Here is a 26,397-nt window from a genome sequence, read left to right on the forward strand (position 1 = left end):
TTGGCCTCTATTGCAAGGGATTGGATTACAAGAATAAGGAAATCTTGCTACAATTGTACAGGGCTTTGGTGAAGGGTACACTTGCATTGGAAGCAGTATAGTAAAGGTTCACGAGATTGATTCCTGGGATGAGAGGGTTGTCTACAATGAGAGGCTGAGTAAATTGGATCTATATTCTCTGGCGTTTAGAAGAATGAGAGATGATCTTATTGAAACATACAAGATTCTGAAGGGGCTTAATAGGGTAAATGCTGAGTGATTGTTTCCACTGACTGGGGAATGTAGAACATGGGGGCACAGTTTCAAGATGAGGGGCCAATCATTTAGGACTGAGGTGAGGAGAAATTTCTTCACTCAAAGGGTTTTGAATCTTTGGAATTCTGTACCCCAGAAGGTTCTGCATGCTCCATCATTGAATATATTTGAGGCTGAGATCGAGTTTTTGTCACAAAAACAAGAAATGCTGGAAAAACTCACCATCTGTGGAGAGAGAGAAACAGAGTTGACGTTTCAAGTCCATATGACCCTTCTTCAGAGCTACAGATAAGTAGAAATATGATGAAATTTATATTGTTTAAGGGGTCATGGAGCAGATAAAGCTGGATAGAAGGCCAGCGATAGGTGGGGGCAAAGGAGAGATTGACAAAGATGTCATGAACTAAAGGGCAAATGGAGTGTTAAGAGTAGTGGTAAAGCGAAAAAAGGTGCTGATAGTGGCAAAGGTAAGAAAGCAGAATGTGATAACAGCAGAACAAGGGTAAGCACCCTGAAAAGAACACCATGAACAAGTAACAGATGGCCCTTGTGGGGTTGGGGTGGGGGACAAAAGGGATCGAAAATGGGATAAAAAGGGGGGATAAAACAATGAATGAATGAATAAAAATAAAAATGAATAAAAATAAAAATAAGTGGATAAAAAATGACAATGAATTTTGAAAAAAGGGATAAAAAAGGGGTGAGGAAAGAGGAGACAGCTCATGGTCTGAAGTTGTTGAACTCAATGTTAAGTCCTGAAGGCTGTAAAGTGCCTAATCAGAAGATGAGGTGCTGTTCCTCCAGTTTGCGTTGAGCTTCACTGGAACATTGCAGAAACCAAGGATGGACATGTGGGCATGACAGCAGGATGGTGTGTTAAAATGGCAAGCAACAGGAAGGTCTGGATCATGCTTGTGGACACAAAGGTGTTCCACAAAGCGGTCACCCAGTCTGCGTTTGGTCTTTCCAATGTAGAGGAAACTGTATTGGGAGCAGCGAATGCGGTAGACTAAATTGAAGGAGGTGCAAGTGAAGTGCTGCTTCACCTGAAAAGAGTGTTTGGACCCTTGGACAGTGAGGAGGGAGGAGGTAAAGGGCCAGGTGTTGCACCTTCTGCAATTGCATGGGAAGATGCCGTGGGAAGGGAATGAGGTGTTGGGAGTGATGGAGGAGTGGACCAGGGCGTCCCGGAGGGAACGGTCCCTACGGAATGCTGACAGAGGGGATGAAGAGAAGATGGTGGTGGTATCATGGGGGAGTTGGTGGAAATGGCGGAGGATGAGTTTTTGTCTCTCAGGGAATCAAGGGATATAGGGAAGCAGGAGGAAAGTGGAGTTAAGGACGATGATCAGCCATGAGTATATTGAATTACGGAGCAGGCTCAAGGGGACATATTTCCTATTACTGTTCCTGTTTCTTATGTTCTTCTGAGCGATAAAAACGAGGATGGTCTCAGGTACTATTCTGATGTGCAATGAGTTAACTGGTCTCAGATGGGATCATAGAAAGGATCTTATCATTGACCTTAACTCCATTGATTTGCAAAGCAAATCAATGAGCAGGCTTTTGTTCCACTTCTAGAAGTATGCATGTGTGAAATTCAGGAAAAGGCAGAATTGGGCTCAGCTGTGATGCTGTTACAGTTGAATAGACAGCTGATTTCATTATCAGAACTCACAGAAGTAGTGGGGTAAGAAACTTCAGTGCCTCTATAGAGCTGTACCCCAGAAGAAAGAAAGGAGAATCAGGAAACTGACTGAGAGATATTCCCTTACAGAAGCACCAGGGAAATGCATGTAAAAAGTAGTTTCAAATATGAGGCAAGCTACAATTGCAGATGTCTGCTTAGAATTTCTGTTTGAGTTTTTCCTGTTTCTATAGAGTTTCTGCAGATCTTCCACTGAAGTTATGGCAGGAGTTGGGGAATCTGTACAGAAATTCTACCACGAGCAATCCACCTAGCTTGTGGCTTATGCAAAAGATACCTCTTAGTATGCTAGTCCCAAAGATCAAACCAATGAATATTTGACCATTGTTAAAGGTCAGATCTATCAATACATTCATTATTGTTAAAAGGAAAAGCTATTTTAGCACATCCATTCCTGCTCTCAAACTTGGTACTTTACCTCCAGTATCAAAGACATAGTCTCTTTGGATATGAATGAGAAATCCTTCGGCACCCTTATGCACTTCCCTTTTTTACCCTCAGTGCCTTCTAGTTTGGTCTGCAAAAAATAAAATGAATGATTATTAGAGTCATCCTATATGATTGTAGTAACCATGATAGTCTTATGCTCTTTAAAGTAGAGATCATAAAATATTGCTGCTGCAAAGTCAGTTGCGACTTTAGGACTTTGGTCTTGATCTCAAGCTTAAAAGCAGAAAATGACAGAGAATATTAAATAAATCGGGCTCAGTAATACAGGCGTGAGGAGGGGAGTGCCATGATGTTCTAGCCGCCCCCCCCACACACCCCCCCCAATCCCACCAGAAACCAGGTTAGCTTGAACCCGACCGACTACACGCAGAGCAGCTCCACAGCAATAAAGCACTGTGAGTAGACTAACAAGGGCTGAGTGGGTCTTCGGCCAAGTTCTGCCCACTGGAGCTACCGGCCAATCAGATTGGCAGGCAGCTTCATCGGTCCCGGCAGCGCCAGGAAGGCATCAGTGATAGCAGGAGCCCAAGGCCTAAGATGCCTGGAGTGGGGGCCGCCCCACAATCGGCAAAGGGCAGCCCCCGAAGAGCGACCACCACCCTCCCCCCACCCCTTCCTTCTCATCCTTTAAACAACTGAGGTTAAAAATCAGGCTTCCCACTCCCGCCCTGCTGCCCATGTCAAATGTATTACAGTGTAGGCAACGTAATATTAGAGTCAATACGCTTAACAACAAGCCTAACTGACTCTTAAATGGTCATTTTAATATGGCGGGCACCAACTGAGCTCAGGGTGATTGTGATGGGCGCCCTTGCCATTTTACGTAGCCACCATCTCCCCCACCCTAGCCCTGGAACCATACCCACCAGGGGCATATAAAATGCAGACCATCATTTCAGAAGAACCAAAGTAATAGAGGGATTAGCGCAGAGGTGCTTAAAATAGTGCTACAGGCATAAATCACCCAAAAACAACATGGCGTTCCCTCTTGCCCAGGAAGTGGCAAGATTTTTTTGCAGTGAAGGTGGTTCAATGGTCATGTGCCATGTTATGAAGATTCTGAAAGAAGTCAAACTCTCTCTTATGAATTTGATAATCCAATATCTGAAAAGGGTTGGTCAGCTGTAATCCAGAGCATTGTTAATGATCAAGCAGGCAGCGTGGTACACTCATGAAACCTGCAGGAATAGACCCATCTCTGAGGGATGAAATTCTGCCTGCTTAGACTCCAGGCAACTTTGAAGGTCAACATTATAATTGTTAGGTTTGTCCTACTGGAAATATAACTGAAAACTTGACACTATTCTGGCTTTAGTTGGTTAAACTCCCTGCACCCGAGCTCTTTGGAGTTAGTTAAATCTGACTCGTCCCTACATGGTGAGAAGAGATATAGGCAAACTAAAACCTTAAATGTTTCTTAGTAGCTTCGAAAGAAGACTCTTAAACTGATATGATCCCACCTGAGGTTACCGCTGAACAACTGATCCCAGAGTGGAACCCAGCTTGATAGATCCTAACTTTTATTTGCTTGTTTAGACATGTGGAGAGTAGCTACTGAACAGAGGCATAGGGGACAGCTGATGAACTTCTAACAGAAGAATAAAATGTTTATTCAACAAGAAAAGATGAACTATATTACAATATTCCTTCACCCACAACTATAGTTTTACAGATGTATACAGATTTGTAAGGATAACACAAGTTACAAAGGCTATCTTATACTCTAACATACACAGTAGGTACACAGTCGATGTAAATCTACGGCACCCTGTAGTCAGACACACCACACTCTGAAATCAAGTGACAGATACCACCTTAAACAGATGCTATGGATCTTTCCTCAACTCACCCCAGACGCTTGGCACACCATGAAGCAACCAGTCTCACTGAATTCCATCCTTCACATGAGAGTTTCCAATTTCCATTCTTCAAGACCTCACCTTGGAATATTCTCCCTAACCAGTGCTTTCTCTCAGATGCCTTCAGCAAGGGTTCACCTCCAGGGTTTCGAACTCTCCTTCCAATGTTCCTCTTCCCTAGATCACCATATGCATCCAAACTGTCTTTCATGCATTCTCTCTCATCAACTCAGCCGTCAACAGAACGCCACTGTTTCACATTTCCATAGCAAAGAGTTACAGACCTTCAGTCATCTCTTTGGACTTTCTTGCCTCTTGCAAACTGTTCTCACTTTAAATCTGCTTTCTGCAGCTTTTGTCTCTTTAAAATCTGAAGCATGGAACTTTTCTCTCTGCCCCTCACTCTTAACTTCACTTAACAGGACCTTTTTCCAAGTTCCTGTCCTTCCTTTCACTAGATCTCTTTGGACTCTCCCCTCTTCTACTGATTTCCCCTGGATTTTTTTGGAGTTTTTCTTTAGCTTGAGACTGGCTAGCTGTCCCCTTTGCTCTAGCTTCTCCTGGCAGCAACTTTCAGAACCAACTGCACTCAAACAGCTTCCAAAACAACTGCTGTTTCTCTTCTTGTATGTGTGTGTGTGTGTGTGTGTCTGTGGGAGGGACCTGCCTCTCTGGTCCCCTGTTGCTAGGCAACAGTCCAATCCCTCCACCCTTGTTTGTTTATCTTCTCTTTAGGGGTCATAAAACTCTTCATTAGAAATGCAAGCACCTTTTTAAAGTGAAACTAAGACTCCCTTTGCCCTTTCTTAACATACAGGTACAGAAATACAAATCAAACTTAAACTTTAAAGCTAAAACTCATTCCTAACACCCACAAATACAAATATAACTTATTTAAACTATCTCTATTTCCTAACATAAATAGAGCAATGGATTTCCACAAGAGTGAAGATTACTATGTATGTCAGACAGAGCAATAGGTTTCAGTGGGCGTTAGATAGCAAAGGATTTGTCTATGCATTAGACAGCGATGAATTTCTGTCTGTTTTAGACAGCAATTTATTTCTAAGTCAGTGAGATAGCAATGGGCTTCTTTTCAGTAGACAAAGCAATGAGTGCCCAAAATCAAAATACTTTGGATGCTGGAACTCTGAAATAGAAACAGAAAATGCTGGAAATACTCAGCAGATGGTCAAGCAGCATCTGTGAAAAGAGAGATCAGAGGAATGATGTTTCCAATTCTTGGCAGACCAAGAATGTTGCTAACTTGGGTGTAACCATATTAATAACCCAAACAATGTGCCAGAAAATTCTCTTGTCAATACCATTTCGCAAAATGGTACATTACTTTAACAAAATTGATTTTTTTTTAACATTTCTTTAAAAGATATATTCAACATGTAAACCAAAGAAGACGCAACAGCGAAAATTTCGTAAAGGATATATATTTGTATTACATTGCTCAAACTGTAAGTCTGCATGGAAACTACCTAAATTAAATAAGTACAATGGAACCTTGCTAAATTGCTACAATGAAAGGGATCACCCATTGAATAATGAAAACTGCTGGATAATTAGGAGTCCCCAAATTGCAGTGTTGACTGACTACAGCTTTGAAATTGAAATTTGCATCTTTCCCCCACTCATTCAACTCTGTATGCCCAGTAAGACAGCTTTAATGTTATCAGTCAAATCAGCTAATACTGATCACTGTTCATCCAGGCACCAGAGTCATAAATATGTGTGGAAGGTGAAGCTGACCTGGTTAAATCACCTAATGATAGAACTATTGCAGTATAAGCTTACAGAAGCTATGGAAGTGAGTGTTGCTAATAATTAGCACTCAATTTTCCTGCTCCTGAATAATTAAAAGTGGGATAACTGAGGTATTGTTTATCTATTTCAGTATAGAGGACTAGGACACAGTGCTCTGATTTAACAAGGTGGCATCCAAAATAGCCAACAATTAGAAATCATGTGATAAAAATATCTTATGACAATATTTGATGACGATACACCATAATCCTTGCTCATCTCTAAGCTCCAATCTCTCAAGGGAAGGAGGCATGATCCTTACTTTTGACAATGATATAAAATGAGCAATGCTGAATTAGTCAACAGAAAGAAAAAAAATGGTGAAATGTGTATTGGGCCATCAATTTGGCATTGGCCATTTTACACCATTGATCATTATTAAAATGATCCCCACTATCTATGTTTTTATCTCTTTATTTAATCATTACCATTACAGTCTGCTCTTGTGAACACTCCTCTTTTGTTCCTCTGTAAATACTATTCCAATTGTCTTCTCCACCCTGCATACTCCTTGCTTTGAAATCAAGGCTCATTATACATTCTTTTGCCACTAATTCTTTTCCAGAACCTTGAACTGGGACAACCCTTACCCTCTTTTAAAATCCAAATTTGGTGTTACTTAATTTCTATCACTTTGTTGTTCTTTCCAACTCTTTTCAGACCTTCACTATGGGGCAGAGCCCACCAGCAATGTTGTTCAGCCACCATGAACTGAAATATTACAATTTGGATTTCATTGTGACTGTCCATGGGTCTGCAACACATGATAGTGATTTTGCTTAGCGCCTAAAATCTGAAAGCAAAAGAAAATACAGTTGTCTTCTCCAATGATTACAAATATGTTGAAATTGAAGGGCACTCACTGGTGTAGTTATGTCGCTTTCTTCAAATGCCGTATTAATTGTTACAGGGGGAGCTTTTACTTCATCTTCAGGTATTTTTTTTCGTATCTCCTGCAAAAAAAAAATTATTATTCTGATCCTACAATGCAAAGCAGAGATCAAAGCAAATGTGTTGCCTGATCAACAATTCATTCTCTCTGAGTTGAAATGAACAGTTCAGCAGTTACTCAAAACCTACTTCAAGAAAATTAGGAATAACCTGGGTTTACATAATGCCTTATATGTCTCTCAGGAACATCTCGGAGCACTTTCCAAGCAATGAGTTTCCTATTTATGGTGTTAGTTAAGGGAAGAATATTGGCCATAATGTTGCTTAAACCCCTTCCCTTCTACAAATCGTGCCATGAAAATCTCAATATGCACCATGAACAAGTAGACAGCACCTCAATTTAGCATCTCATTAAAAGGATCATACCAGCAACAATGTGGAATTCTCCCAGCCTAATTTATGTATTCAAGTCCTGGAACATGGCTGAATCTACTGACTGACAGGTGAGAGTGCAGCCAACTTAGCCAAGCTGATGTTTAAGACTTTAGCCACTATAATGCTGCCATTTGTTCTGTGAATCAGTGAGAATAGCCATTGTGGTTCTAAGTTGTTTGCAGACAATTTTTCCTTCACATTGCACTTATATTTGTGTTTTCAACTATATTTGGTAGGTGTTTCATTTTGCTCCTGCATAACTAAAATATGCAAATATCTTTACTTTGCCACTTCTGGCTTTAAATCTAGTAGTGAGGGACCTGGCTGAAAATTCTAAAATATAAACCAGCCATAAAAACCCATCTGGTTCACTAATGTCCTTCAGGAAAGGAAATCTGACGCCCTTATCTGGTCTGGCCTACATGAGACTCCAGACCTACAGCAATGTGGTTGACTCTTAACTGCCTTCTGAAATGGCCTAGCAAGCTGCTCAGTTCAAGGGCAATTAATGATGGGCAGCAAATGTATGAAAGAATTAAAAAAAAGGCCTCCGATTTGCCTGCCATGCCGTTACCTCGCCAATTCCTCACACCGGGTGCCATATTTAAATTGCAGCTGCGCACACACTTCTCAATGCTTGCAGCCCAGGACAGCTTTAGTGAAAACATGGCCCCAAAAGCCAAGGAATGTGCAGCCTTCCGATTCAGCGATGTATTCCTGCGATGCCTTCTGGATGCTGTGAAGGACCGCCACAATGTCCTCTGCCCCCCCACTCTGGTCACAGGAGGCCCATAAGTCTCATCAGTCCGGCTTGGGGGGGCGGTGGCAAAAGTGGTCAGTGCCAACGCTGCACTCAAGAGGTCAGCCATCCAGTTCAGAAATCGAATGAATGATTTCATCCGTGCCACCAGGTAAGACAACCATCTTATCACTCTAAACTACACACTCAAGGCCATCACTCATTCACTGGCATCTTACTCACTGCCAGCACAAGGGACATCGCCACTCACTCTCTCACACACCCTCACATCTCCATCTGGCCTCATCTCCTCTGGAGGCTGTCTACTCAGCCCTAACCATCTTGAAGCAACTTGCACAGATTAACATATGCCCCCACTCACACCCTGTGATACCACTCTTCTCCAGTATAGCCCTCGCCATGCAGCCTCTTTCCTGGCCTGAGACTACTTCTTCCCCTTTCCCAAGCAAGCATTAGCCCTGCAGCCATTGAAAATCCACTGCCACCTTACAGTGGTCGGTAGGGACCAGCCCATGAACCACCCTAAAAGTGATGTGGTGCTGTCTATGAAGCCTGGCACTGATGACTGCAAGTGCTGCCCAAAGCAAGGTAGGCAAACAAACCTTGAAGTCTCGAACAAAGCACAGGTCACCGGGTGCATGTCGCTTGAGTACAGTTGTGAAACTCATCGGCGTGCAATCACAGCGATGTGCCCTGAAGATCTAGCATGGTTGGGGGGGGGGAAGATTCTGGTGAGCAGGGCTTATAATGAGATGCTAAATTATTGAAATTAGGTTCCCAACGGCAGGAAACGCAGGCCCATCACTGACTGGTGGAGCCGCCGATTGCAAACTGGTTTCACAATGGCATGAAACCGATTTTTGGCCTTCTCGCCATATTGGACCCCCACCCATCATGGCGCCCAACGCAAACGAGGCTGAAAAATTGCAGTCATAGCCTCTTATAGCACAGAAGGAGGACATCCAGTCCATAGTGCTTGTGCCTTTAAAGTGTAAAGAAAATATAATTTGTCCAATATTACTGCAGCATACTGTGAAGCAAGTTTATGGGGGCTACATGTATGTTGGGTGTGCGTGACTAATTTAATTGAACTGAAGACAGTCAGACTGCAAGGTTTAAATCATCAAAGGATTTAGGTGTAAAAGCAGGCATTTTGAAGTGGAGATGGGTGAGCTAAGATGGGATCCCAGTAGATACAGTGTGAATAGGAATTTCCATCAGGAGATAGATAAAGAGTTGAATTTTTATCTGTTGAATTTCAAAGAGACATAACAGGACATTTTACAACCTGGCAAAGATCATAAATAACTAGATCAAAGTTATTAAGTTTACTTTTCCCAATAGTGCTGGCCAAAATGACAACATGAAAGATTTTTAGATTCTGGAAAAGATATCTTTCAAAAGAAGGTTAAGAACAATGAGTAAAGATGAAAAGGGAGAAATATATTTAAAGAAAGATTGAAAGTTGTATAAGGTGCGTGGCCATGTGAGAACTTGAAGGGAGTGCTGTGCGAGCACAGTCTTGTGAGGGAAGCAGCTTCTAGCCACCCCAGAGAAGTATCTGGTTGGTCCAGGAAGCAAGCTTTGGATTTCCACTGTCGAGTGAGAGGAAGAGAAAAGCTTGTGAAATACCTCCCTTATAGCAATAGTGGGTACCTTGCTGTAATAATACTGGACGTTTTATAGATTAAGAACCTATTGGGACTGTTGCCTGGAAAGGGTGCTTATTTGTGAGTCTAGCCAAGTAGAAATCTTTTGGGAAATGTTATAAGACTAAATGTAACTGTAATCCATGTGCGTAAGTTTTCTTCTCTTTTGTTAATAATTGTTTTAATTTAATATTGAAAATCTCCAAAAGTGGTAGTGGAATCTTTACTTCTGATTTCAGTGCACATACCCTCTCGTAATAAAATATAAATTGCACATTGTTGTGATATCTTGGCCAAGTTTCCCTTTGGGATTTGGTCAGCCCGGCAATTAGCACCTGCCATATCATAACAAAATTGGGGTCTCTTTGTGGGATTTTTAAAATTCTTTGACTGGCTTGGAGTTTGTGAATCTGAAGCCTGCGAGTGGGGGAAGAACACTGAACTCTGGAGTTGGTGTTGAGAGATTTTAAAGTGATTAAACTGCGACCATGGCTTCAGCAATTGCTAAGACTTTTCTAGGAGTGGAAGATGTAACCTTGACAGATTTACAAAAAGTATCTAAGGCTTAGTTAATAGAATTGGAGGATAAATTGCAATTAGGATTAACCGCAGGGGCAAGGAAGGCAGACAAATTTGAAGTAGTAGTGCAACATTTGAAATTGGAAGGGATACCTGAAACTAGTGAGTCACAGCTGGAGGCGTGAGACTTCAGTTGCAAATGAAGAAGCTTGAACTTGAACAAGCAATGGAATTGAAATTATTGAATTAGAGGCAAAAGAAAAAGAAAAGGAAAAAGAAAGCATCTCAAAGGGAGCAAACAGAAAGGCAGGAGAGAGAAAGGAGGCAGGAAAGGGAATCAGAAATGGAGAAGTTAGCAATGGGGGAAAGAGAAAAGAAAAGAGAAAGGGAATACCAGCTTAAAAGGTTGGGCTTTGAAAAAAAGACCTCAGATGCTGAGGGAGGTTGTGGTGGTGAAACAACCACCTTCAACCCAAAACCCAGTGGGGGGGATGTTTAAATTTGCACAAGCTCTTTTGAAGTTTGAAGAAAGGGATGGGGAGGTATTCTTTATTTAATTTGAGAAGATAGCTAAGTAAATGATATGGTCACAAGAAATCTGGACATTGATTTACAAAGTAGCTTGGTACATAGAGCTCATGAGGTTTATGCATTGCTGTCTGAAGCAGTGCATTATGCTACAATAAAATGGCTATTCTGAGTGCATATGAGTTGGTTCCTGAGGCATACAGGCAGAAATTTCAGAAGGTAGGGAAACAGCCTGGACAGACTTATATTGAGTTTGAGAGTAAAACAAAGTAATTTTCACCATTGGTTACGGACATTAAAGATAGAGACAACATATGCAGCACTGAGAGAAGTAATGCTTTTGGAAGAATTTAAAGATTCACTTCCTTCGGTAGTTAGAACTCATGTGGAAGAACAGAAGGTTAAAATGGCTAGGCAAGAAGCAGATATCGCTGATGATTATGCAATGGTCCATAGATCAAATCCTTTTTTCCATTACCCTTTTAAATCCGAGAAGGATAGGAAGTGGGAAGGTGATCGGAAGGCAGGTAGACAGGGAAGAGAGGGGAAAGCTGGTAATTCTCAGGAATTCTCAGACTAGAAATGAAGGTGCTGAGGGTAGAAGTGATTTAATGTTTCAAAGACTTAAATGTTTCCATTGTAATAAGTTTGGGCACATAAAGTCAATATGTTGGAGGTTACAGGGAAAGCCTATGACAGTAATCAGCACACAGGAAAGTTCTAGAAAATAGAGTACTGTGGGCTTGGTGATCCAGAGGCAGGAAAAACCAGCAGTTTGTATACAGGTTGAAACAGAAAGAGGAAGAATCTAAAAAACAGGGGAGGGATGCTGACATCCAGTTAACTGGATCTGCCTTTGAAAAGATTGTTCAGGAATAGAAGGTAGTAGAGAGTGAGGCTGAAGTGTTTAGCTCAGCGAAATTACAGGAAGTAGTGAAGCCAAGTGCAGATAAGGGGGCACAAGCTCATAGTTTTGTTTCTGGAGAAAAAGTAATAGTCTTGTTGCCAGTGTCAGGTGAACCATTAAAGGCAAGGATTAGTGGACCTTACTGGATTTAAAAGAGACTGAATGAAGTAAATTATTTATTAAATACTCCAGATATAAGAAAGCAGCAGAGGGTGTGTCATGTAAATATGCTTAAAAAGTACTTTGGCATGAAAGATAACCAAAAGGAAGTATAGATAAGGAAAAGGAGGTAGAAATGAAGGATTCTGAAATTGACTTTCCTCTAATTAAATTGGACAATGAGGGAGTGCTTAACAATTTAAATGTGATACTGAGTTACCTTCCAGACAAGTAGCAAAGAGATTTGGGGCAGAACTTTACATCCTGTGGGCGGATGCATGCCTGACCCGAATGCACTTAAGATAACGCGCGATAGCATCAGGCGAGTATGCCAATGTCATCACGTACTCGCACGATATTTCAGTCGGCGAGCACGACCGAGAGTCGGCAGAATGCCCATTGGCAATTAAGAGGCATATTAAGGCCATTAATCAATTAATTAAAAGCAATTTTTCACTGCCTATCCAACCTTATGGTTGGTGGGCTGACGAATCGACCAGGGGGCCTTTGGTTTTTATAGGAAACCTCATCCACAGGAGAGATGAGGTTTCCATAATTGAATTAAAAAGAAATAAAATTTTTTGGGCAGAATTTTCCAAATATACACGTTAAGGTGAGTAAGTCTGCTGTATGTACATTTTTTTTATGGATTTTTAAAAACTTTATTCAGTGGTTTAAAAATCTTCAGCTCCCTGAGGGAGCTCCCTACTTTCAGGGAGCTTTCAGTGCATGCTCCCCAGCACATGCGCTGACTTTTGTGCTTGCACTCTTCCCACCCCCATCCTAGCAGCACTGAGTGTTTCAGCACATATTTCATACTGACTGACCGTTAATTAGCCAGCCAGAGTGAAATCGCGGGCAGCAGCTGATCGCGGGCGGCGGGCCATTTCCTGGCCACTCCTTGGCCCACCCACCACGCCCGCCCACACCACCTGCCCAATGACCCGAAGATCCTGCCCTTGGAAAAACTCTTGCAGTCACACAAAGCTATTTGTGGGAATAAGCTAGCGAAAACAAATTTGGCTATACATGATGTAGATGTGGGAGATTCAGCTTCAATAAGGCAACATCCTTATGGATTAAATCCAGTAAAATTAGCTCAAGTGCAAAAACAAATTGAATTCATGCTTCCATGCCATCATAGAGTCTAATTGCAGTAACTGGAGTTCACCCATGTGATGGTACCAAAACCAGAGGGAGCACAAAGACTGTGTGCAGATTATCGAAAAGTGAACGCAATGACAAAAAACGGGTTCATATCCTTATTCATGATTGGAAGATTGTATTGAGAAAGTGGGACACTCAGAGCTTATTGCAAAGATTGACTTGCTGCGAGGATATTGGCAAGCACCCTCATGGGAAACAGCAAAATAGAGATCAGCTTTTGTGATGCTAGATGGACTATATCAGTTTAAAGTCATGCCATTTGGTATGAAGAATGCACAGAGATGTTACACAGACTGACAAATAATTGCAGGAGTGTGCAATTGAGCTGTTTATATTGATGACATGATGGTTTTCAGTCAAACGTTGGAGGAGCACTTACAACATTTAAAAGAACTGTTTGATTGACTACAAGAAGCTAATCTGATCGTGAACTTGGCCAAGAGTGAATTTGCAAAAGTGCAAATTACATATCTAAGCCACACCATTGGACATGGTCAGGTGGCCCCACGAGATGTAAAAGTAAAAGCCATCATGAATGTCCCTGTGCCTACAATGAAACAGGATTTCTAGGTATGAGTGGGTTTTATCAAAAGATTGAATCAAATTTAGCAGTGTGCTTGCTCCATTGACCAAACTGCTAAAAAAGAACAATAAATTTAAATGGACACAGGAGTTTCAGAATGCATTTGATAGTTTAAAAACTATGTTGACTATTACACCAGTTTGGGCAGCACCTAATTATGCCAAGCAGTTTAAGTTGGCGATTGATACAAGTGATCTAGGTACTGGTGCTGTGTTGTTAACAAGAAGATGAAACAGGAATTGAAAAGCCAGTAGGATATTTTTCACAGAAGCTAACTGTACATCAGAAAAGATACTCAACCATCGAAAAAGAGACTTTAGGTCTGGTGTTAGCATTGTAGCATTTCAAGATTTATGTTACAAGCAATTCTTCAGAAACAATTGTTTATACACACAATCCTTTAAAATTTTGAAGCCAGAATATTAAACTGTTCAGATGGAGTTTATTATTACAGCCATTTAATTTACAAATTATACATGTGGCTGGACGAGAAAATTTAAATGCAGATGCATTGTCAAGGGTTTAAAGTTCGAAGGAAATTGAACAGTTGAAATATGGACAATTGACTGAAATGACCTCTGTTGTTACAAAGACCTTGTGTATATTGTCATGTTAATGCATGTACCTGATGGTGTAATAACTTTGAGTATAGAGGTAAGTATTGTAATGCAAAATGGGTTGAGGAAATTAAACCATCTGTTAGAATTATGACAGTTCATTTCTCCATAAGGATGGAGGTATAAAGAAAATATCATTTTTTCCAATATTACTGTGGGATACTATGAAACAGGCTTGTGGGGACTATATGTTTGTTGGGTGCGTGTGACTAATTTAATTAAATTGAAGACAGTTGGACTGCAAGGTTTAAATCATTAAAGGGTTTAGGTGTAAAATCCGGCATTTTGAAGTGGAGATGGGTGAGCTAAGATGGGATCCCAGTAGATACAGTGTGAATAGGAATTTCCAGCAGGAGATAGATAAGGAGTTGAATTTTTAGCTGTTGAATTTCAAAGAGACATAACAGGAAGTTTTACAACTGGCAAAGATTATAAATAGCTAAAGCAAAGTTATTAAGTTTATTTTCCCAAAAGTGCTGGCCATAATGACAACATGAAAGATTTTTAGATTCTGGAAAAGATATCTTTTAAAAGGAGTTTAAGAATAATGAATAAGGATGAAAAGGAAGAAATGTTTTTAAGAAAAGATTGAAAGCTGTAAAAGGTGTGTGACCATGTGAGGTCTTGAAAGGAGTGCTGTGCGAGCACAGTCTTGTGAAGACAGCAGTTTCTAGCTACCCCAGAGGAGTATCTAGTTGGTTCAAAAGCAAGGTTTTCTTACAAGCTTTGAAGTTCCATTGAAGATTAGGAGGGAGAGAAAAGCTCGTGAACTACCTCCCTTATAGCAACAGTCAGTGCCTTGCAGTAATATTACTGGATGTTTTACAGATTAAGAATCTATTGGGACTATTGCTGAAAAGGGTGCTTCTTTGTGAGTCTAGCTAACTAGAAATCTTTTGGAAAATGTTATAGGATTAAATGTAACTGTGTAACTATGGGAAGAACTTTCTCCCTGTTGGGCGGGCTGGTCGGGACGGGCGCAGAGCCAATCGCCGCCTACAATCGGCTCAGGGCCACCATTTTGCATGGGTGGGCCAATTAAGGCCCACTCAATATGACACACGGAGGTGCCTCAGGGAGATTAATTTCTTAATGTGAATTTTAAATAAAGAAGCTAAAAAATCATTTACACATGTCCCCTCATGTGACAGCGTCAAATAAGCTGGGACATGTTTTTCAAATGTTCCAAAAATATTTATTAATGTTATAAACCCCTCATGAAACCTCACCCAACCCATGGATGAGGTTTCATGAAAAATGCAAAGGTCGTCTGGGCTCTTTGCCTGCCCATCAACCTTAAGGTTGGACGGGCAGCTTTTTCAATTGGGTTAGTTGCTTGCTTAATGGCCTTACAGGCCTTTGACAGTTCAGCGGTGCATGCCCACCGAATGGAAGATCGGAATGACACACGGTGACATCGGGATGCATGCCCAATGTCACCATGCATCATTTTACGCGTCATTTTACGCATCAGCGTGCGGGGCCCACCCCCGCACACCGAACAGAAGATTCTGCCCTATAATCTTGTGTGTTTAAGTTTTCTTTTCTTCTGTCAATAAAAGTTTTAATTTAATATTTAAAATGTCCAAAAGTGGTAATGGAGTCTTTACTACTGACTTCAGCGCACACACTGTCAGGAAGAAATATTAATGTGTATAATTTTTATTAGAAATTATTGGTAAATTGGAATTGTAGTAAAGTCTGTGTCCATGTGTATGTCGATATATGTGTCTTTGTGTGGCTTAATTGGATTAAAGCCAGCCAGTCTGAGAGCTTTTATGTATAGTAGTTTTGTGATGTAATTAGAAAAACATAAGGAAGTTAAAAGGTAAAGTGTAATTTGCATTTTTTGAATAAACCAGTCAAAAGAATGGATAAAACTTCCCCCAACTGGGAGACACCAAGCACAGTGTTTATATTGCTAATAAAATTGTTGGAATGAAAGGATTATTATTAGGAGAGGGGAAAATTGTTAAAAAGCCAAGTAATACAATGGAAAATTTACATTCAAAGGGAAAGCTAGGTATAAACAGAAACAGAGTTTGTGTGTGTCAGTCAGAGGCATTAAAGATCTAGCCAGCCTGTAAGCCTACAACTGTCTGCAATAGAACCAAGTTGCAAGGAACCTCATTTTGAATTCATAAGGTCAAATGTGCTTTGCCTAGTGTCTGTTTAAAGTCTATGGGTTATTGTTACCTTGGTGCAGATTTACCTGGGATTAATTTGGGGATTTGTTCAAAAGTTATTATGGTAGTCATTTGTAGACATGTGTATGTGTTTAATTTGTTGTTAAATTAATAAATGTTTAATTTAGTTTTACATAAAAAAATCTCTTGAGGTTTTGTACTTTTATTCCTGAATTCAGAGCTGTATCTCAAACATACCAATTAAAAATATAGGTTATGACAGTTGTTCAAGTTTCCCTCTGGGATTTAAACAACTCAGCCTTTACCAACTGCTGTGTCATAACAATACCTTCTCAGAATAAAATACAAATTGCAAATCGCTGAGATAGCTTGGCCAAGTTTTCCTATGGAATTTGGTCTTCCCAGCAATTGCCACCTGCCATATCATAACAAAAGTGGCTGTCTAAACTGATGTTACACCCCAACCTTTTGTCCGTAACTCTGCAAATTAGTTCTCTCCAAGTAAATGTCCAATTGCTTTTATTTAAATTGCCATGAAATCTAATTCCACCAACTTTTCAGGTAATATATTCCAGATCCTGAAAGATCTCTAAATAAAGAAATTTCTTATTTTCCCTCTAGTTTTTGTGCCAACTATTTTACATCTGTTATCTTTAGTTGCCGACCCACATGCCAATGGAAAAAATTCTCCCTACTTGCTCGATCCCTCATTATTTTGAATGCCTCTATAAAATCTCCCCTTAAATGTATATGCTTTAAGGAGAATGACCCCAGTTACTCCTGTCACTTCACTGAAATCCTTCAGCACATAGTATCATAATAGTAAATTATTTCTTCTGCACCCTCTCAAAAGTCTAACCAGAGATTTATAAATATTTAGCATGACTTCCTTGTCTTTGTAATCAATGCCCCTATTTACAAAGCCTTTCAAAGATCTGTGAATATGCAGCCCGAGGCCCCTTCACTCTTACAATTCCTTTAAAATATTGTGATTTAGATTATACTACATTTTAATGTTGATTCTCCCAAAGTGCATCACTTTGCAATTATTTGCATAAAATTGCACTGCCGTGTGTAACCTTCATTAGATTTCTCTATTATTTTGCCGTAAAATGTATAAATTATCATTATTGATGAGTCTTGCTTTTCTGAATTAGGTGATGTGCAAATTCGTCGCCATACAGGATTTTCTTATTACAGCAAGTAAATTGTTTCCTTCCTTTTGGTAATTCTGTTGCTGTCTTCTTTCTGAACCAATAACTCATCCTCCCCAAACATCCCCCTCCACCACACCCATATTCACACACATACACACACACACACACACACACACACACACGCCACATATTAAAAATAATGCGTTTGATCAATACAAGAAACAAGTTCATTGCTTTCAAATGATGGCTAATTTTTGCATGCTTGATATTCTTTAGTGCTGCATCAGATTTGCACAGAGCAGTCTGGTGACACTACCTGACACACCATATGTTGGCATGCAGTTATCAGCATGAAGTTAGCGCCAATGATTCCTCATATGGTGAGGTCCTGGTTGAAGACTGAATTCTAAACAATCGTGTGATTTCAGAGACTCGTGGTGGATTGTGACACTTGAATCTCAGTGTAAATGTCCAATTAGCGCAACACAGTACCATGCATCCTGGCTTGTTGAAAGAGGGGAGCTGAGACAAGAAAAAGGAATGAGGGTTCAAATCTTACAGTTTTGAGAGTCTGATTTAATTCAAGCAGCCTCACAGTTCATTTCAAAAGGGATATTCAAAGTCCAAACCTTGTAATCAAACTGAAATCACAATAAGGAAATTCATATAATTTGTGGCAAGTGGATTATAATTAAAAATGATTGCAGTCAAAACAAATATGAATTTGAAGTTATAATGCAAATGGAGCTTTAGAAACAGATGTAATGACAACAGACTCACAGTACTGGTTTTGAACTGCAGTTTAATATTGCATTTCATGGTACAGAAGTCCTCGGCCCAACCATCTTCAGCTGCTTCATCAATCGCCTTCCTTCCATCATAAGATCAGAAGTGGGGATGTTTGCTGATGATTGCACAATGCTCAGCACCATTTACGACTCCTCAGATACTGAAGCAGTCCATGTCCAAATGTAGCAAGCCTGGACTATATCCAGGCTTGGGCTGACAAGTGGGAAGTAATGTTCTTGCCACACAAGGCAATGACAATCTCCAACAAGGGAGAATCCAGCTATCGTCCCTTGATGTTCAATGGCATTACCGTCACTGAAGCGCCCACTATCAACATCCTGGGGGTTATCATTGACCAGAAACTGAACTGGACTAGCCATATAAATACTATGGCTACAAGAGCAGGTCAGAGGCTAGGAACTGTTCAATGACTAACTCACCTCCTGCCTCCCCAAAGCCTGTCCACCATCTATAAGGCACAAGTCAGGAGTGTGATGGAATATTCCTCACCTGCCTAGATGAGTGCAGCTCCCACAATACTCAAGAAATTTGACACTGTCCAGGGCAAAAGCAGCCCGATTGGCACCACATCCACAAACATTCACTCCCTCTACCACCAACACACAGTAACAGCAGTGTGTACCAGCTACAAGATGCACTGCAGGAATTCACCAAAGCTCCTTCGACACCACCTTCCAAACCCACGACCACTACTACCTAGAAGGACAAGAGCAGCAGACACATGGGAGCACCACCACCTGAAAGTTCCCCTCCAAGCCACTCACCATCCTGACTTGGAAATATATCACCATTCCTTCACTGTCGCTGGGTCAAAATCCTGGAACTCCATTCCTAACAGCAGTGTGGGTGTACCTACACCACATGAACTGCAGTGGTTCAAGAAGGCAGCTCACTGCCATCTTCTTAAGGGCAACTAGGGATGGGCAATAAATGCTGGCCCAATCAGCAAAGCCCACATCCCCTGAATGAATAAAATAAAGAAGATATATTGTGAGATATGTACTGTATTATAATGGTCTGGCACATATAGGGTTAATGTGGGACTGAGTACAGTACCGCCCATACACTGATGTAAGAGAAAACATGACCCACATCTAGGGATCAGTCTATTGTTGGACTGAGCCCTGTGCACAAGCAAACATGGGAACATCTCCTAGCTTGAACCCTTTACTACATATAGGTACATTGTTCTTGTAGTTAATAAATATATACGTTAACTTACTTAAGACTACGAAGACTTCATTAAGACCTACTGAATGGTATCCAACACTCTACAACTCGTACTACTTTAAACAATACTGCCACTGTATCCTGTGGTGCTATTGTTATTGAGCAGTAAGGGACCTCAGACTTTGTACCGTAGAAAGTCTTGCCGATGAAGATGCTTTCCATGCAAATTCAAAACAAATAAAGACATAATGAGGAAGCTCTTTGAATTTTTTGCACACAAGTCTTGCTAAATGTAAAGCACACTCTTCTAACCTGAGCAGTGAAGACCATCAAAGCTTTCAGCTTTCCAATGGGATCTCTTAAAGATACATTGCCCTTTATTTTCCCTATCCCAAAATAAGGGAATAGCTTTCAACATAGCTGTATCAAAAAGAAAGCCAGTCAAATAAGGTATGCCGGGGAGATCCAATGGCACCAGAGCTAAGTAGCCTGCATTTATGCTACTGTTGGCGCAAGTAATTATTTATGCCACCAACTATATCTGCAGGCCCCTGTACACTTCCTGGGCACGATGGAGGAACACTACCACAGGCTTAGGTTCAGCAAGGGGGCACTGCCAAACTGTATCATTTCCTGCTGGTTAATTTTCACAATAGGGAGGGCATTGCTAATGGAAAAGAAATTACTGCCCTCAACATGCACACACTCACCTCTCTCCGAAGTAAGATAGCGATCATCCGTAATACTGGCCAACTGCTGTCCAATGTCAATTGACCTAGGCGCTATTGGACATTTTCATCAACTCCTCCACGGAATAACAACACGGACAGACCATAGCTGCCAAGTTTCATCACACTATTGAATTTCTCAAAGTAGTCACCTATGGCACTCAAATGATCATTCACACAGTAGCTTTCAGTTCCTCCTCTTATCATTACCTGGGAACTGTGTCTCACTCTGCACTACCTCCTTAAGATTGCAAGCTACATGCACCATGGAATACATAGTTATACAGGCTTGTGAACATTGAACACTGACTATAAGATGCTGACTTGCTTAGCGGGCGCTGCTAGGCTGCTATTCTAAGCTTACAATAATAGGAGAGGAAGTACGTTACAATGTTGGGCCTAAGAAACACCTTCAAGTCGGGGCTCCATTGTATATAACGTGTGATGTTATTATGTGTGTATGCCTCTATATCATTGCATGAATAGCTGGGCAAGACATATCAGGAACATGATGTTACTAACCCCAGGGGTTTCTCCTCCCCCATTCTTTTGTTGGTCCCATAGGCAAAGATATCTAAGATGGTTGCCTCAGAAAGGTAGTTATTATTTTGGGGCCCTCTTCAAGTTTGTGTTAATTTTGTTATTTTGTGTTATCTTGTCATGCAAGGAAGTAAATCATTTTTGACTTCAGTAAACTTAAGGAGCATTTATAATGATGAATATGTACCAATATGCATTGTGTCAATAACTGAACATGCATCATTGCAGTTAAGGTGCATTAAAGAATATTCCTTATGAAGCCTCATTAAAACTTTAGGATCTAACGTAAGTTGCAGTCTGTATGACTGCCATGTCACTTTATGGCAATGCATGCTTTGAATGCACTTTGTTCCATGCATAGTTGGAGTAGAAACTTGTACTTAATATAGGAAATTGTTGAATCACATTTTGTCACATTTCCTCAGGTCTGCTAACTCTAAGCATAATTTGGCTAGGTTCTTTTGTGTTGCAAGAGCTGTCACTGTGTCATGTCCTTACAGGCATTGTGGATGGCTTTTCTGGGACTCCTTTACCTAGCTGCATGCATTAGCACCCCAAGGATACAATTCATAAAAGTTCCCATGTTCTAACTGGAACCCTATCACTGGACAGAGCATAAACCCTCAATCTCCTTCATTTCTTTTTATGTCAAGTTGGGGCTGTTTAAATGAGTGCAGCAGGGCTTGAAATTTTCACTTCAGTGGCTCGGCCATCCACAGGCACTGGTTCAAACCAAGCAATTTGGGTAGGAGTAGCCATGTGCTACAAATTGGAGGCAACACACATGATAAAAGGAATATTTATCATTATATTTTAACATTGTTATGAAAACAAGGATTGTGGGGTGCACAAAGTGAAAGAAAGGAGGAGAGGTGAAATGGTAGGACAGCAGGAAAAAAACAAACAAAATATAGTTCTAGATTCTTACAACAATGAACAAATTGGGGTTATGTGACATAAAGCAGAAGCAAATAAAATACGGAAAGAACAAGAAAAATGAAATAAGTGTAGACCAACCAAGGACAGTTTGGAAGTAAAGATTTTTAAGAACAATCTTGAATCCAAAATCTTTTCATAGTCGTGTCTTTTGAACTCTAAAGTAATTGGCAAATGCTTAACATGACATTTTTCTGAATGCTGTTTTTACACATTTTTTATAATTGGATTCATGTTTCAACTAAAATAGTAAGCAGAGAAATGTCATATAAACACATTCAGCATGCATCCGTTAATTGCTAGGCTGAAATGTCCCATTCTAATCGACTTACAACAAGCTGTGAGCAAACCACTACAAGTGTTTACATACAAATACTGTGGAGCCCTCTTGAGGCTAACTGCAGTTTGTCTGTAAAAGGGACAATTGCAGTGATTACACACAGGTTTTATGGGCTTGGTCTGGTTAGGATAAGCTTCCTAAATAATAACTGTGGAAAAAACCGACAGGCTTGGCTCCTTGTTAGGTCGAGGATGCTGCAGAGAAGGCCGTAGCTCAGAAGCACATAAATTTTTAATTGTTTCAATTGATGAAGCAGACAGGTTTCATAAAGAAACACTAAAACTTTATTACAGAGACGTCTTGGAGTGCTTGCACACTAGCCCCGATCTCTTGTCCAAAAACCCCCATGCCTCTTACATTGCCTGCGCTAAGATCTCACTGTTCGAAGCTCCTGCGGTACTTCACATGACCCATAATTGACAGGAGAGAGGGACAATACATGAAGTTAGCACATTTCCTCCCCCTTTAGTTTTTTACAATTACTCTTTAAAAACACCTTTGTACATTAAACAAACATACACACAATTTCAGATAATTATAAATCAAGTCTTTGAGGTGTTCTTTGGGTATGGCTAGAGCGGCACAGCTCTATCACTGGAGGTTCCTGAACAGGATCGACAGGACCTGGAGCTGCACTATGAGACACACCATTGGAACTGGGCAGTTCAGGATTTGGCAACACCTCTGAAACATCTGGAATGTTTAATTTAGATCGATCACACACCTCAGAAGTCAACGGTTCAACGTTAATCACAGGTTGATCAGTTAATTGTTGGAATGTCTCTCTGGCGTGGATATGATTTATCTGCTTACGGATGATTCTATCTCCAACTTGTACTTGGAAAGGTAATGAACAGTCTCTGAAACAATAGCTCCCAGAGTCCAATAGGATCCACTGTTGAAATTCTGCACTTATACCGTATCACCTACACTAAATGTGTGAGCTTTACTGTGTATGTCATGGTTAAATTTCTGATTACTCTGGTTCCGCGCAACCTTCCCCTCTAAACTCAGAAATACCAAGTGTAAACGTGTACGTAGACGGCATTTTATTAATAACTCCGATGGTGTTGAACCCATGGTCGAATGTGGTATTGTACGATAACTTAAGAGAAACCAGGAAAGTTGAGATTCCAGAGTGCCTTCCAATAACTTTTTCAGACCAGAATTAAAGTTTGTACAGCCCTTTCGGCTAGACCATTCAATGAAGGATGCCGAGGAGCTGTCTTTACATGGCGGATTCTATTCAGATTCATAAATTTCTGAAACTCAAGATCATGAATGTACCATTATCAGAAATGACAATTTTAGGTAGACCATGTATGCTGAAACAGTGACGTAGCATCTCGATAGTTGAGTTCGACATTGGTGATTTGACTTTGTATATATCCATCCTTTTGAATGTGCAACTACAATTAACAAGAACATGGCACCTAGGAATGGTCCTACATAATTAATATATGGTTGAACCCAGGGTCAACCAGGTCACTCCCACTGATGCAGAGCAACCGAAGCAGGCAGCTTCTGTTGTTGCTGACAGTGGAGACAGTGCTTGACCGTGCTTTCAATGACACTGTTAATGCCTGGCCACTATAGACAGCTTTCATCTTTTAATCTTTGACAGGCCTGGATGCGCACTGTGGAGTTTCGTCAGAGTGGCTGTCTACCTTTTGATGGGACCACAGCTCTTGAACCCCATAACAAAATTCCGTCTTGACAGCTGGAACTATGGGGGTGGCCCACTCAGAGAATTGGACAGGCATATTATTCCCCAGCTTTATAAGCTGCACAGATCTGCATCCACCTTTTCTTTCAGTGTATAAGGCACGGATCTAGCCTTGAAGAAGCGTGGTGTCACCTGGGGATCAACATATATCTTGGCATGCATGCCTTTCAACTTTCCTAATTCATCCCGAAAAATCATGTTGTATTTCTTCAGAAGTTCTGGAATTCAATCTGATTTTAGGTGAAATATCTCGGACCAGTCGAGTTTTATCTTCTGTAGCCAATCTTGACCTAAAAGACTGGGTCCCACCCCTTTTCCGATTATCACAAGCAGTTGGGTTGTCTGTTGCTTGTAACAGACTGGGACAGTGGCAATGCCCTTGACTTGAATAGATTCTCTCATGTAAGTTATTAACTTACCGGTTATCCGCTCCAAACTTATTGGTCATATTCCTTCTTTAAGGTACCTGAAAGTGTGCTCTCCAAAGACCATAGTTGAGGCACCAGTATCCACTTCCATACACAGTGATTTCTCATTTACTTGTACTGTCACCATAATAGCTTCTGTTTTCACAGCAGTTACATTATACAGGGAGTACATATCAGTATCAGCAGCTTCAGCCTTTTCTTTGTGAAACCTGTCTGCTCCATCAATTCAAACAATTAAAAATTTATGTTCTTCGATCATGGTTATTTGGTGTCTTGCAGCCTGTTCCAGCTTTGTTCGGCATTGCCTAACCACATGCCCTTTTTTATGACAATAATGCCATTCTGCCTCTCTCAATTTACAAGTATCTGTTCCATGGTAACCTCCATATCTGTAGCAATTTTGTCTTGAAGTCGTTGATGAAACATTTCTATTAGGCTTCTTAATGTTTCTTTCAGCGAACATTGAATCGTACTTTAATTCTGCGGTCTCGTTTTCGCACCACGCTGGCAGTAGGTTCCCGCCCCACATTAAGTACAGCGCCATTATCCATGTGTTGCAAAGCCTGCGAGTCTTTCGCAGCAATTTCCACAGCAAGGGAGATTTCTAGGACGTGTTTAAAATCGCTGTAGATTTCGGCGCTGTATGGCATCATCCTTGGCTCCGCATGCCCGTCAGTCCTGCAGCATATTGTTTAATGCGTCCCCAGAGTCACAATACTCCATTAACTGCTTGAGGTTCGCCACATAGGTTGAATTAAATTTAAAGCGCCGCATTATCATGGACAGCTTTGGCAGGAAGTGTGCTTTCACTAGGTCCACTAACTCACTAAACATCTTGGAATCGGGTGCGCTCGAGGCAATCAAGTTGCGCATCAGGTTGTATGTTTTACTGCCACATACTCTTAAGAGGATCACTTTCCTGTTTTCTTCAGCAGTTATTTCATTTGCTACAAAGTAAAACCTGAAGCACTCAACATACTGGCTCCAATCTTCAATATTGGCATCATGTGGATCGATTCTTCCAAACAGTGGCATGGCTGATGAGTAGTTTTTAAAATTAGATTTACTTACAGTAACAGGGCGAGGTGCAGAGTTGAAGTCAATTTTACCCTCGCTGTTAAATGTGATGACTCGATGGAGTAAACAGGTTTTGTAAAGAAAAGTAAGATTTTATTACAGAGACATCTTAGAGTGCTTGCACGCTAGCCCCGATCTCTCATCTGAAAACCCCCACGCCCCTCAGATTGCCCGCTCTAAGAGCTTGCTGGTCGAAGCTCCCGCATTTTACCACATGACCTGTGATTGAGAGGAGGGAGGGCCAATTCATGCAGTTAGCACAAGACCGATCGTGGGTACAATGTGGGTGGTCAAGGTGTGATCATGAGGGGTCAGAGAAAGGTTGGGGGAGAGATGAGGGGTATTCCAGGAAAGATCCAAAGGTACTATGGGTTTGCGGGGAGATATCAGAAGGAGTCCAAGAAAGGGAGAGATGGGGGGAGAAGTGAGGGAGAGTCGATGATCATGCAAGGGGTCAGTGATCATGGAGTAGTCAATGATCGCAGAGAAGTTGATGATTACATAGGAGTCAGACACAGAGGGGTTTGGTGATCATGGGGAGTGTTCAGTGATCATGAGGAGCTTGTTGATCACTGCGGGGAGTTTGATGATCAGGAACGGTGTCAAGGGAGTTTGGGAGGTGGAGGCTGTTACAGGATAAATTTGTTGGGCCAGAATGAAGTAGCACAGTACCAACCTCATACTCGAACTCTCAAACCTTCCTTTCATATTCCTTTGGAAGATTTTAAGCTGGGAATCTCTGTCCAAATCCCCATAGTATAAGAGCAAACGTCAAGTATCCCCAAGTTTCAACCTGATTTGGCTCCAAAAAACCTATATAAACCCTAACCAACCCATTCCTTATAAAGATCTGAGGAAATAGTAAGATGGTGATACATTAAGTATAGAATGGTGTTATGTTTTTGTCATTTCACTCTAAGTATTCTACTTGGATTTAATATCATCCCATTAATGAACCTTAATTTCTTTTCAAATCAGAATGCAACCCGCTGAATATCTAGGTAAAGAAAGAATGCACCAGAGATCAGAGAATCCT

General features: G+C 40.9%; 1 protein-coding gene across 1 annotated transcript in view; it reads right to left on the bottom strand.

The window, feature by feature from the left end:
* spa17 (sperm autoantigenic protein 17) overlaps positions 1-26,397 on the bottom strand; it is an 87,171-nt gene that overhangs the window by 46,365 nt on the left and 14,409 nt on the right. Inside the window, exons 3-4 of the mRNA XM_041174118.1 lie at positions 6,951-7,040; positions 2,382-2,480 (exon numbers count right to left, since the gene is read on the bottom strand). Coding sequence (XP_041030052.1) covers positions 2,382-2,480; positions 6,951-7,040 — 189 coding nt within the window. The remainder of the gene's footprint in view (positions 1-2,381; positions 2,481-6,950; positions 7,041-26,397) is intronic.

The sequence above is a fragment of the Carcharodon carcharias genome, chromosome 25, assembly GCF_017639515.1.
Source record: "Carcharodon carcharias isolate sCarCar2 chromosome 25, sCarCar2.pri, whole genome shotgun sequence".
Lineage (NCBI taxonomy): Eukaryota > Metazoa > Chordata > Chondrichthyes > Lamniformes > Lamnidae > Carcharodon > Carcharodon carcharias.